Source organism: Oryctolagus cuniculus, chromosome 20, assembly GCF_964237555.1.
Source record: "Oryctolagus cuniculus chromosome 20, mOryCun1.1, whole genome shotgun sequence".
Taxonomy (NCBI): Eukaryota; Metazoa; Chordata; class Mammalia; order Lagomorpha; family Leporidae; genus Oryctolagus; species Oryctolagus cuniculus.
The window spans coordinates 35,913,156-35,925,827 of record NC_091451.1 but is presented as its reverse complement, the minus strand read 5'-3'; the positions used below and the strand labels follow the sequence as shown (position 1 = coordinate 35,925,827).

The 12,672-nt window shown below is 46.9% G+C and overlaps 1 protein-coding gene and 1 long non-coding RNA gene across 5 annotated transcripts in view; one reads left to right on the top strand and one right to left on the bottom strand.

Moving 5' to 3' along the window:
- NRDE2 (NRDE-2, necessary for RNA interference, domain containing) overlaps positions 1-12,672 on the top strand; it is an 83,826-nt gene that overhangs the window by 32,807 nt on the left and 38,347 nt on the right. For 3 of the 4 annotated variants that reach the window (XM_070065525.1, XM_070065528.1, XM_070065526.1), the window contains exons 6-7: positions 8,149-8,257; positions 9,938-10,162. In XM_070065525.1, coding sequence (XP_069921626.1) covers positions 8,149-8,257; positions 9,938-10,162 — 334 coding nt within the window. The remainder of the gene's footprint in view (positions 1-8,148; positions 8,258-9,937; positions 10,163-12,672) is intronic. The other variant, XM_070065529.1, reaches the window with a different exon arrangement.
- Positions 3,672-8,110, bottom strand: LOC138847279 (uncharacterized). The gene is made up of 2 exons (XR_011385011.1): positions 4,997-8,110; positions 3,672-4,839 (listed from the first exon to the last, which is right to left on the bottom strand). It is a non-coding gene; the product is annotated as an uncharacterized lncRNA (long non-coding RNA).

Genomic DNA, 12,672 nt, shown 5'->3' with positions numbered 1-12,672 from the left:
ACTGCACTCCCAGGCCACAGCAGAGAGCTGGACTGAAGAGGAGCAACTGGGACAGAACTGGTGCCCCAACCGGGACTAGAACCCAGGGTGCTGGCACCGCAGGCAGAGGATTAGCCTATTGAGTGGCAATGCTGGCTAATTTTTTTTTTTTTTTTTTTTTGACAGGCAGAGTTAGACAGTGAGAGAGACAGAGAGAAAGGTCCTCCTTTTCCGTTGGCTCACCCTCCAAGTGGCCGCTATGCCGGCACGTTGCGGCTGGCACGCTGCACTGATTTGAAGCCAGGAGCCAGGTGCTTCCTCCTGGTCTCCCATGCGGGTGCAGGGCCCAAGCACTTGGGCCATCCTCCACTGCCCTCCCGGGCCACAGCAGAGAGCTGGCCTGAAGAGGAGCAACCGGGACAGAATCTGGTGCCCCAGCCGGGACCAGAACCTGGGGTGCCAGCGCCACAGCCGGAGGATTAGCCTAGTGAGCCGCAGTGCCGGCTGAGGAACTGATTTAGAAGCTGAGTAGCTGGAACCCAAAAGGCACTCACTTCCATGTGGGATGTGGATAATCCCAGGTATTGGCTTAACCTGCTGTGCTGCAATTCCTACTACATTTTTTTTTTAATGTTTTAAACTTTTTTTGAGAGAGATAGGGAAAATGCATGCTTCCTTATGCTGATTCACTCCTTAAAAGCCAGCATTGCCTGGGAGCTGGAAACTCTATCCAGGTCTCCTCCATGGGTAGCAGGAACCCTATTTCTTGAATCAGTATAGTTGCTTCCAGCGCCTGCATTAGCAGGAAGCTAGACTCGGGAGCCAGAGCTGGGAGTTGAACTTGGCCACTCCAGGGTAGGATGTAGGCTTCTTCACTGGTAGGCTGAATGCTCACCTCCATATCTGTATTTCAGTCTGGTGTGGGTAGTATCTTCCTCGTCCTCAGATTGTTCCATCTTTGGCTGTTGGGAGCCTAATCAAGTTGGTGCTTGTGTCCTTTGGGTGTGACCCAGTCATTGGCAGTTTCCTTGCTTTCTGTCAGAGATGCCCAGGATTTATTGCTTAGGCCCGAACTCAGCCATTTCTCCATGGACCCCTGATTTCTTTTTGTGTAAAATAGAATAGGTATGTTAAAACCACAGGCTGGCTTTTGGGGGTATCATTGCTACAGGGCTGTCATTACCTCTATACTTTTTCAGTAGATAGACCAGGAAGAGAAAAATACATTGTGCATTCACACTGATATTTCCAGGTCAAATTTAAGATTGTGAAGTTTTTACTTCATTGATTTAACTTTCTTTATGCTGAAAACCTATTCCTAGTGCTGTAACATAATTAAGTGTTCAAAATAACAGTATTAATGTTAATACTAATGTAATAATTTTTAATAATCATTAAATAATAAAATAATAACTAAGATGAATAATAGATTTTTGAAATTCTGTTCTTAGGGCATATCCCATAATGGATATACAGTCAAATCTTTTTTTTTTTTTTTTTAAGATTATTTACTTATTTGAGAGGTAGAGTTACAGAGACAGAGAGTGAGAAAATCTTCCATCTGTTCAGTCATTCCCCAATTGGCCACAATGGCCAGAGCTGCACCAATCCAAAGCTAGGAGCCAGGAGCTTCTTCCAGGTCTCCCACACGGGTGCGGGGGCCCAAGCACTTGGGCCATCTTCCATTGCTTTCCCAGGCCATAGCAGAGAGCTGGATCAGAAGTATAGTAGCCAGGACATGAACTGGAGCCCATATGGGATGCTGTCTCTGCAGGTGGAGGCTTAACCTACTATGCAGCAGTGCCAGCCCGTCAAATCATTGTTATTTGTTTGTTTTTTAATCACTATATTTTAAGATCACTTAACATATTGGTATGGTCACTAATTTGATTTATAGTTTGGTATATTTGGTTTCATTTGTTTTCAAGTTTTAGAGATTGATTTTTCCTTTAAGATCTTGTTTTATAATGATGTAAAATATTTATGTAGTTCTAAAATTAAAAATATAAATAAGTTATATTCAGGGAAAAACCAAGCAGACTCCCATCTCTGTTCCTGTAACCCAGAGGTGTGGGGAACTTCTGGCCTGCATATAAGGTTCACAAAATCATTAGGCTGGGCCCTGCCAAGGCAGCCAAAGTCAGGACTTGAGATGCAATAAATCTAAGGCAGCCTAATTTTTTTTAAAAGATTTATTTATGCCGGCACCGCGGCTCACTAGGCTAATCCTCTGCCTAGCGGCGCCGGCACTCCGGGTTCTAGTCCCGGTCGGGGCGCCGGATTCTGTCCCGGTTGCCCCTCTTCCAGGCCAGCTCTCTGCTGTGGCCCGGGAGTGCAGTGGAGGATGGCCCAAGTGCTTGGGCCCTGCACCCCATGGGAGACCAGGAAAAGCACCTGGCTCCTGGCTCCTGCCATCGGATCAGCGCGGTGCGCCGGCTGCAGCGCGCCGGCCGCGGCGGCCATTGGAGGGTGAACCAACGGCAAAGGAAGACCTTTCTCTCTGTCTCTCTCTCTCACTGTCCACTCTGCCTGTCAAAAAAAAAAAAAAAAAAAAGATTTATTTATTTGAAGGGCAGAGTTATAGAGAGGCACAGGCAGAGAGAGAGGTCTTCTATCTGCTGGTGCACTCCCCATATGACCACAATGGCCAGAGCTGTGCCAGGATCTAGGAGCTTCCTCTGGGTCTCCCATGTACGTGCAGGAGCCCAAGGACTTGGACCATCTTCTGCTTTCCCAGGCCATAGCAGGGAGCTGGGTCAGAAATGGAGCAGCCAGGATTCGAACTGACACCCATGTGGGATGCCGGCACCGCAGGCGGCAGCCTTTACACCCTATGCCACAGCACAAGCCCCAGGCTGATTTTTTTTTTTTTTTTTGACAGGCAGAGTGGACAGTGAGAGAGACTGAGAGAAAGGTCTTCCTTTGCCGTTGGTTCACCCTCCAATGTCTGCCGCGCTGATCTGAAACCAGGAGCCAGGTGCTTCTCCTGGTCTCCCATGCGGGTGCAGGGCCTAAGCACTTGGGCCATCCTCCACTGCACTCCCGGGCCACAGCAGAGAGCTGGCCTGGAAGAGGGGCAACCGGGACAGAATCCAGCGCCCTGACCAGGACTAGAACCTGGTGTGCCGGCACCGCAGGCTGATTTTTTAAGTTGATAATTTTGTATGGCCTGCAAATAGTGTTTTAAGTATCCACATGGCCCTTGACAGAAAGAAAGGTTCCCACCCCTGCTCTAACCCATTACTCTCCTAGTACTGGTTAGAAATGTCTGCTATTCCGTATTTTACTTTAAATACGGAGATCACTCTTAGAGCAGAGTATAGGGTCTTGCACATTCTTTTTACTGGTGCTCAGAACTCCATCTTGTGAATATTGCATACTTTATTCAACCAGTCCCCTACTAAGGACATTTGGACTGTTTCCAATTTTGTGCTATTATAAATAGAGCATTGTACTTTTTCCTTACGCTGTAAAAAGTTATTTTAAAAAAACTGATAGTAGTAGTGGGTGCAAAATTTCAATTAAGAAAGCACTGAACTCCTGGACAGGAGAGTCCGGCAACACCTAAAGGAAGAATGAGAAGGACCCTGCTCTCACTGCACCGTTGGGGGTTAGGCTAGGACTTAAGCAGGCATCCCATTCTCCCATTCGATAAGGAATCTGCAGGGGCTACACATTCAGCAAGGTTTTTATTTTTTTTTTTATTTTTTTTTAAGGTTTATTTATTTGAGAAGCAGAGGCAGAGAGAGAGGTCTTCCATCTGCTGGTTTATTCCCCAAATGGCCACAGCGCCTGGAGTTGTGCCAATCCAAAGCCAGGAGCTTCCTCCAGGTCTCCCACATGGGTGTGGAGGCCCAAGCACTTGGGCCATCTTCTGCTTTCCCAGGCCATATCAGGGAGCTAGCTGGATCAGAAGTGGAGCAGTCCAGACTCGAACCAGCACCCATATGGGATATCGCCATGCAGGCGGCAGCTTTACTCGCCATGCCACAGCACTGGCCTCAACATTCAGGAACATTTAAAAGCTCACTGTTGATCTGTGGTGTTGCCAGACAGGTATAGTGCATTCATTGTGGCGAGAGCTCTTAAGTGCTGGGATATTTTTCCTGCCATCAGACTGTTTGTTATGATTGTGTGCCTAAAACAGTGTTGCTTGGGAGTCAACTGTTTGGACAGGGTTGGAATGGGAAGGTGGCCTGTCAGTTCACTTACCTTTGTAATAACATGAAGCAGGTGCATTCCCATATTTGGGGGAAGAAAATAAACCTGATTTTCCTCCCCAACGCTACTTTTCTTTCTCTCTGTATCAGAAAATGGCACCACTGTTCACCCAAACCAAAACTTAGACACGTGCCCTACCACTGTTCACCCAAACCAAAACTTAGACATGAGCCCTGCCTCCCAGGTCCCCAGTTTAAGTTCTCTGTCTGGTCCTTACCAACAACTCTGAGGTTCATTAGGTTCTCTCTGCTCTCAGTACCACCCTGTAATCATTGTCATGCCCTGGATTGTAACAACCTCCCAAAACGATAGCCTTGTCTTTAGCCCTATCTTTACTCCTGGAGCTCTCTCCACATTGTAGGAAGTATGGTGTTTTTTTTTTTTTTTTTTTTAATTTTTAAACATTTATTTATTTATTTCAAAGGCAGGGTTACAGGGAGGCAGAGGCAGAGAGAGAGAGATCTTCCATTTGCTGGTTCGCTCTCCAAGTGGCCACAGTGGCCAGAGCTGGGCTTATCTGAAGCCAGGAGTCAGGAAATTCTTCTGGGTCTCCTATGTGGGTGCAGGGACCCAAGGGTTTGGTTCATCTTCTACTGCTTTCCTAGGCCATAGCAGAGAGCTGGATCAGAAATAGAGCAGCTGGGACTGGAACCAGTGTCCATGTGGGATGTTGGCACTGCAGGCAGTAACTACCTGTTACGCCACAGTGCTGGCCCCTGTAGCAAGAATTTTAAAGGGGGTCAATGTTGTGGTGTAGTGAGTTACAGCCTGCAATGCCAGCATCCCATATGGGCACTGGGTTTGTGTCCCAGCTATTCCACTTCTGATCTAGCTCTCTGCTAATGTACCTAGGAAAGCAGCGAAAGATGGCCCAAGTGCTTGGGCCCTTCACTCACATGGGAGACCTGGATGAAGCGCCTGGCTTTGGCCTGGCCCAGCCTTGGCTGTTGCAGCCATTTGGGTAGCGAACCAGTGGATGAAAGGTCTCTTTCTCTCTCCTTCTCTCCCTTTCTCTCTGTAACTTTCTTTCAAATAAATAAATAAATGTAAAAAATTGTTTTGAAGTCAAAAAAGATAAACTAAAACATTGTATGCCATTCACTGGGCTAAGTGATTTGCAATTATTAACTCATTGAGTCTTTGTATCAATTGAACGACATTGGTTCTGCTACTTGCATTTTTACAGAGGAGCAATGGAGGTATGGAGCAGGTAGGTAGTTTGCTGAAGGTTATATGGCTTGCCTTTAAGTCACAGAGCCACAGGCAGTCTGACTTCAAATTACATGCCCTTGAACACGGCTTTGCTACTGGTGTTTTGAGCACGATAACTGACTTTGTCACTCTTATTCAAAACTCTTGGACCAACTGCCCATTCCTTTCAGTGTAAACCCAAAGTCTCTGAGGAGTTGAAGGCTCCATCTGACTAGCTCCATGGGCACCTTCTGCATCTCAGCGCCTGTGGCCCCGCCACAGTCACTGCTGACTCCCCGAGTGTCAGGCGGTCTGTTTCGGGCCTTTGCGCAGGCCAGTGCTCTCTGCCTGTGCGTGTCCTAGCAGCATGTTTGCTTTCCTCCTCAGCCTTGGGATTTTAGCGGACTTGTTCTCCCAGCAGGTTTCCTGATCCATGCCTTGGTGAATTAGGGACCTAGTCACGGCTTCGTTAGACCCTGGACTTGTTCTTTATCTTGGTTGTTGCCACGTTGCATCCAGGTGGCTGCCAGTCTCTCAGCTCTGTGAGCATAGTGTTGTGTTTGTCTTGTTCTCATGTATCCCCAGCACCTGCAGTAGTACCTGAGTCTTGCAGGAAAAAATCCTGAATGAAAAACAAAAACCTCCGTGAGGTCAGTGTTTTGTTGCACAGCTCATTTGAGCTCCGGCTCTGCTGACTCCAGAGCCTGTGTTAGAAGCGCCCTGCGCTGTTGCAGTGTTGAGGTTTGGTCGTTTCTTCCTCGCTGTTGGAATCTTGAGCCTTTTCAGGTTAACCGCAGGTTCCCTCCCACAGCAGGCTGCACTTCGCTCGTAGTCACTGTCTCACTTGCTGCTGCTTTTGCACAAATAAGTTTGTATTCTTAGACTCTTTGTCAGAAAATAGGGTTTTGATCAGAATGAGGAGGTTGGTTTATTCTTTTGAAAGGAACAAACATCTTCCCTAATATTTATGGTAATTTACTTACACAGTTGTCCCTAGAAATGTTGTTTTTAAATTATCTCTGGATATCTAGATCTCTCACTTACCTCTGGGTTCATTTAAGGAAACTATTAATCAGTGCTATTTTGTGACAGCAGAATGAGGAATGAATGTAGAACTTGGATATCTTACCCAATTATAATTCAGAATTTATTTTAAAGTTTAAGCCTACTCGTGAAAGTCTTTCTTTCCTCTCTCCAGGGTAGAATTGAAGTATTTTCACTAGTGAGGAAGAAATAGAGTTATATTTTAGCAAAAAGCATTCAATGCTAATTCATTATGTTCTTTTGTGTTCAGTTTCTTGGAAAGGTTGTACCTGCTGCAGTTATCCCAGGTAGCTGCCCATTTTTATTAAGCAGTGGTTCTGAAGTGGCTTCTTGGCCCAGGTTTCCACCTTTCTTCCTTCAGAGCCGTGTATGTGCCACAGTACCAGCGTCCAGGCAAGTTGCAGCCACAGTCTGTTTGCCAAGCCACAAGACCCAAATATCTGTCAGCAGTTAGATCCTCTCTCTTAAACCCTAGGCATTTGGTATCTTGCTGGTCTTCCCTGTAATCTGTTGCATTCTGCTTACTATTGACACAGTTGTCTAAACATATTTGATTTCTGTCAAGCACTGTAAATTATATGAGGATAAAGTAATTTTTGAAAAGGACTTTGCAATTTGATTAATAAAGCATCTTTAATCTGACAGCTTTCTCCAGGATTCTGTTCAACTAAAATCAGATGTATTATTTTATTGTTTATTTCTTTGAAAGACGGAGAGACAGAGGAGAGACAGAGACTTTCCATCTGCCAGTTCATCTCCACATGGTCACAATGGCCAGGGTTAGGCTAGGCCGAAGCCAAGAGCCAGGAGTTTCAGCCAGGTCTCCCACATGGGTGGCAGGGGCCCAAGCACTTGGGCTGTCCACTGCTTCCCAGGTATGTGAGCAGGAAGCTGGATAAGAAGTGGTACCCCCAGTGCTCACATGGATACCAGCATCCCAGGATGTGGCTAACCCGCTGTGCCATAGCACTGACCCTGGGATATTTTTTAAAAGATCCTAATCTTCTGTCACAGCAGCTTTTATGCATGGTTTGACTTTTTAACTTAGGAATTATCTGAATCAGATTTGAAGTCATTGGAACGGAATGCTTTGGAACATTCGTGCTCATGAGCCCGTGTCAGTGGAATATGTAAAGCCTTGTTGCCTTTTGGGCTGTGCTTGTTAGAATGACTTTTGCTTAAGCTGCAGCCTAATATACCACAAAACGATTTCACTCTTAAATATTTTACAGTGTGTTTAAACGGGCCATGCTCTGTGAAACACAGATTTCATGGATTCCACTGGGCTTTTGTGGGCCGTTCAAAATGTCTGCTGCGGCAAACGCTTAGTCTGGCAGTTAAAATGCCAGTGTCCCATCATGTAGTAAGTACCTGGGTCAGTACCTGACACTTTGTCCTGCCTCCACCTTCTTACTAAAGCAGATTCTGGGAGGCAGTGGTGATGGCTCAAATAATTGGGTTCCTGTCACTCACATTGGAGACACGAGTTGAGTTTCTAGCTCCCTGCTTGGTCCCAGCCCAGCCTTGACCTTTTTGAGCATTTATGGAGTGAACCAGCAGATGGGGTGCTCTGACACGTGTCTCTGTCTCATAAATAAAGTGACTGACATCGGCCATGAATTAGGAAGTCACCTGATAAGATGGGTGGATTTCTTGCTTTAGAAGTCACATTGAGCTAATTTCATTGATCTCTTGTCCCTTTTGCATGTGCAGAATTAGACTGGCTGAGCAACCCTAGCTTTTGTGTTGGAAGCCTGCTGTCGCTGAGCCACCAAACTGAGGAGCCCACGGCCCTGGTTTCTGAAGGGGCACCACTGCCAAGGTAGCCTTCTCACCAGGTGTTGGTATTCACCGGATCCCTGTCTGCAGCGTGGCTGAGGTGACACCCCTGAGAGACCCTGTGGTAGCAGAGCTCCATCAGCTCTTCATCTGACTTCATTTTCCCAGACCTCATTCTACCCATCATGCCTCTGTCCCTTTGCATTGCACTGGTGAGGACCTGTCACAGTTAGTGCCTTTAAGTAGCCATGAGGGAATTGGCCTCATTGTGCTTCGTGAGTAACTTTACTAACTGTGTGAGTGACCCTTAGGATATTGTAATTCAGGTATTTCTTTAGTTGGCTTTCTTTTTCCTGTAGAAATAGAAGGAGCTTATATAATGTGGGGTAAGATCTATGAACACATCAGGGGAAGCATAATCTGTACCCAGCTGTGAAAGAATTTTGTTGTAAATCATGGAATTAAGAAATGTCTCTCGCAGATATAGACTAAATGGCCGTATTAATAGGTGAAAATCCTGTGAAACCCTGTACCCAAAATGTTCATGAAACCTTTGGAAATGGAGACCAGTTGATGCCCAAGAGAGCGTTTGCAGATATTTTAGTAATGAGGAAGAAGTGCTCATTGTCAGCTTTCAAGATAGGGACCATAATTAACTTTCTACTACACTAAGGACGTGTTAGCCTATAATGTATGGCATTGAAAGAAGTCTTTTATGAGGTTACTTTAAAAATACTGTATCTGATGGGCTGGCATTGTGGCACACCAGGTTAAGCCTCTACCTGCGATGTGATGCTGGCATTCCATATGAGCGCTGGTTTGAGTCCTGGCTTCTCCACTTCCGATCTACCTCCCTGCTAATACAACTGGGAAAGCAGTGGAAGATGGTCCAAATACTTGGGCTTTTGCCATCCATGTGGGAGACCTGATAGAGTTCTAGGCTCCTGGCTTTGGCCTGGCCCAGTCCCCACTGCTGTGGCCATTTGGGGAGTGAACCAGCAGATAGAAGATCTTCCCCTATCCTCCTGACCCCTGTAACTCTGCCTTTCAAATACGTTAGTTTTAAAAAATTGTTTCTAATAGTATATTTGATAAAACAGCTGGTAAGTTATTTTCACCTAAAGTTGAATATAAAATCTTGAGAAAGTTCATGAGCTAGAAATAGACAGAGATATTGATCTTCCATCCACTGGTTTATTCCCCAAAAGTCTGCAACAGCCAGGATGGCCAGGCCAAAGCCAGGAGCCCAAAACTCCAACTAGGTCTCCTACATGGGTGGCAGGGACTCAGGTACTTGACCTGTCGTCTGCTGCCTCCCAGACGGCATTAGCAGGAAGCGGGCTTGGAAGCAGAGGGGCTGGAAATCAGACTGGCACTCTGATGGGGGATGTGGGCATCCCGAGTGGCAGCTTAACATGTTGTGCCCTCGTGCCTGCCTCAGGTTTATTTTTTAGTTCCATTTTTGCAGACTTTTTAAGTACTCTCATGTACATGTAAAAGTATGTATTTAGAAACTATTAAAATCAGAATTTCTTCATTTGTTGTGCCCTTAGTTCTAATTGTTAAGTCTAAGGTGAACCGTAGTTCTGGGAGGCACCATGTCACATGTAGGCAAATGGTAAATCTGAGCATTTAGCGTTCCCTATTGCATGTTTACTTTCTTACATGTTATTTTCTGAGTGTCTCTTTTAAAAACAATACTAAAGTCGATTTTCTCAATCAGGAGTTCTCTGAAATCAGAACCTGCAGATGAAAGTGACACCGACCAGAAGCTCATCCAAACGAGCAGAAAAAAGAAGAAAGAGAGGAAGAAGAAGAGGAAGCATCAGCATCACAGGAAGACAAAGAGAAGACGCGGGCAGTCTGGCAGCAGCGAGTCTGCGCCGGACACTGATTCTGCCGAGGACGGGCCCTCCAGGGGCAGCAGGAGGGCCTCCGAGAAACCAGGGTAGGTTGGAGTCTTGGGCGCTGTGACGGGTAAATCTTGGACGTTCTCCCGTGATTGCTGCTCCAGGATAGGTGTTTGATTATTCAGCCATTCTGGCACAAGAGGGCTCTAGCACTACGGCAGCTTCTGAAGAAAAGGGAAAATTAGGGACACGACTTTATCTGTGAAATGTTACTAAAGTAATGGTTATGTTAGTACCTGATTCAGATCAGAAGTCTGGGGGGTTTTCAGAGACGGGAGCTGTGCCACTTGGTAGGTGGATGGGGCATGCGTTAAGGGGTTGGGGCTTCTGTGTCTGAGGGCTGCTGGCCTTCACCTGGTCAGAGAGTAAGAGGAAAGTCTCGCATCTCCTGTGTGTCTTCCACTCAGCACTCCTGTCAGCACCCGTGTGTGTGCGCACATTCTTGCCGGAAGAGGTTAGTGCAGTGCCGAGGTAGTCCTTGCTTCCCTTCGCCTCCTCTTCCACTGCTTTCCCAGCCCATAGCAGAGAGCTGGATCAGAAGTGGAGCAGCCGGGACTGGAACCGGCACCCATATGGGATGCAGGCACTGTGGGCATCAGCTTTACCTGCTGCGCCAGTTACAGCACCCCCTTCTCCTCCTCTGGTTCCACAATGGCTCAGGACCACTGTGTTGAAGATGTAGAACAGCTCGTGACCAAAGTACTCAGACTCTTTCCTTGGGGTCTGTGTCTCTCCCGTGTGTCACTCTGCTGTCCATGCTGAGCAAGTTGAAGTCACTGGACACAGTGGTCACAGCTTAGGTGCTCAGTCTAGCTTTCCCTCTGCCTTGTTGACCAGCCTCTGCATAGACAAGTGCTTTGCCTCCACGTCAGGTGAGTGGTGTGTGGTGAAACCTCCTGGATCACCGCTCATTTCACTTTTTTATTTGCTCATATGGTTTACAAGAGAGAAAATTCAAGTACTTTTCCAGGGCATACTTTAAAAATATCAGTGCCATTGAGATTTTTGCAGCTCTTCAGAGATTGTTTCCTTTGTTATGTGCTTGGAAGTCCCATGGATGTCAGGGAGAGCTCTGTGTGGAACACGTCTGGAATCAGAGAGGCACGCACTGCTGTCTTCTGAAGTCTTCGTCATCGGTGGGGACAGTTGCAGGCCTCTGTGGCTCCAGGAAGCCAGGTCATGGACCTCTGTGTACTATGGGTGCTATACCCACAACCCAAGGTTGCCCTTAGGAAGAAAAAGCCAAGGAGTGAGGAAGGATCCAGCTGGGATGAATGTCCAGTTGTGTTCCATGTGTGTCTGGATGTGAGGACAGGAGCCAGGCTTAGCTTACTCAGCACTGTGGCCCCAGCACTTGCACAAGGCCTCCTCAAGTGGTATTCTGTGGGTTTTTGTTTACGAATGAATGGATGTCTAGATTATGAATATTTATCTTAGTATGTCTTCAAGCAAGCTCCTTTAATTATATCTTCTGAAAACTCAGCTTTCAGTTACTTGTCCTTTTTTCTACCTGAGGAAATTGATTTTAAAGGATTTCCCCAGACCACAAAGGAACTGCCATTAGAATGTGAAAAAATTCATTGCAGCCTGCGCTTTAACTGCATCAGAGGGGCTTTTGACAGCCTCTTGCTTGTTTTATGGCCCAGATAGCATTTTTAAGTTGCTCCTTCACTTTCTTGCTGTTAACTGTACAGTCTTTCTGGAAGGTGCTTTGGAAGAATTGCTTGTTTTTCCCCAAACAGGGACTGAGGGAGTCGCTTGCGTGAGAGGCTTTTGGTGATGTCAGGGCAGTGTGTTCACAGGGGTGGCGGTGGGCACACCACAGGGACAGCTTCCCGGAGACTGAAGCTGCTGACTTCCCTTCGTTTCTTAGCCTGAGCTTTTCTTCACCCTTGGGTGCGGCAGAGGCTTTCTCGCGCACAGCCCAGCACTGTTTCCTGACCCCAGAACCAGAGCCACCCCGGGGGTGGTCTGCAGCTGGCCCACATTTTATTTTCTTGCACAGTTGCCTTTATAGTTCTTTCTGGAATGCATCATTGTGTTGCCTTTATTTTTCTTTTTTTTTGGGGGGGGGGTGGTTTGGAAGACAGTTACAAAGAAGGGAAGAGAAAGAGGGGTCTTCCATCTGCTGGTTCACTCCACAAAGGCTGCAACAGCGAGGGCTGGGCCAGGCTGAAGCCAGGAACCAGGAGTTTCTTCCAGGTCTCCCACGTGGGTGCAGGGGCCTAAACACTTGGGCCACCTTTTGCTGCTTTTCCAGGTGCATTAGGGAGCTGGATCGGGAGCAGAACAGCTGGGTCTTGAACGGGTGCCCATATGGGATGCTGGCATTGCAGGTGGATGCCAAACCTGCTGTGCCACAATGCTGGTCCCATCATTGTGTTTCTAGTGGGCTCTCTCTCCCACCTTTCATGGAGCCCTAAGGTTTGGTGGACAGAAAACCCTCCACAGTTGTTCTGAAGGTGAGCGTGTTAAAATCACCGTGTGTTGTAACCTGAGGCTCACTGCCTGACATACTTATTAGTAACCGCTTTGGGTTCCTGAACTG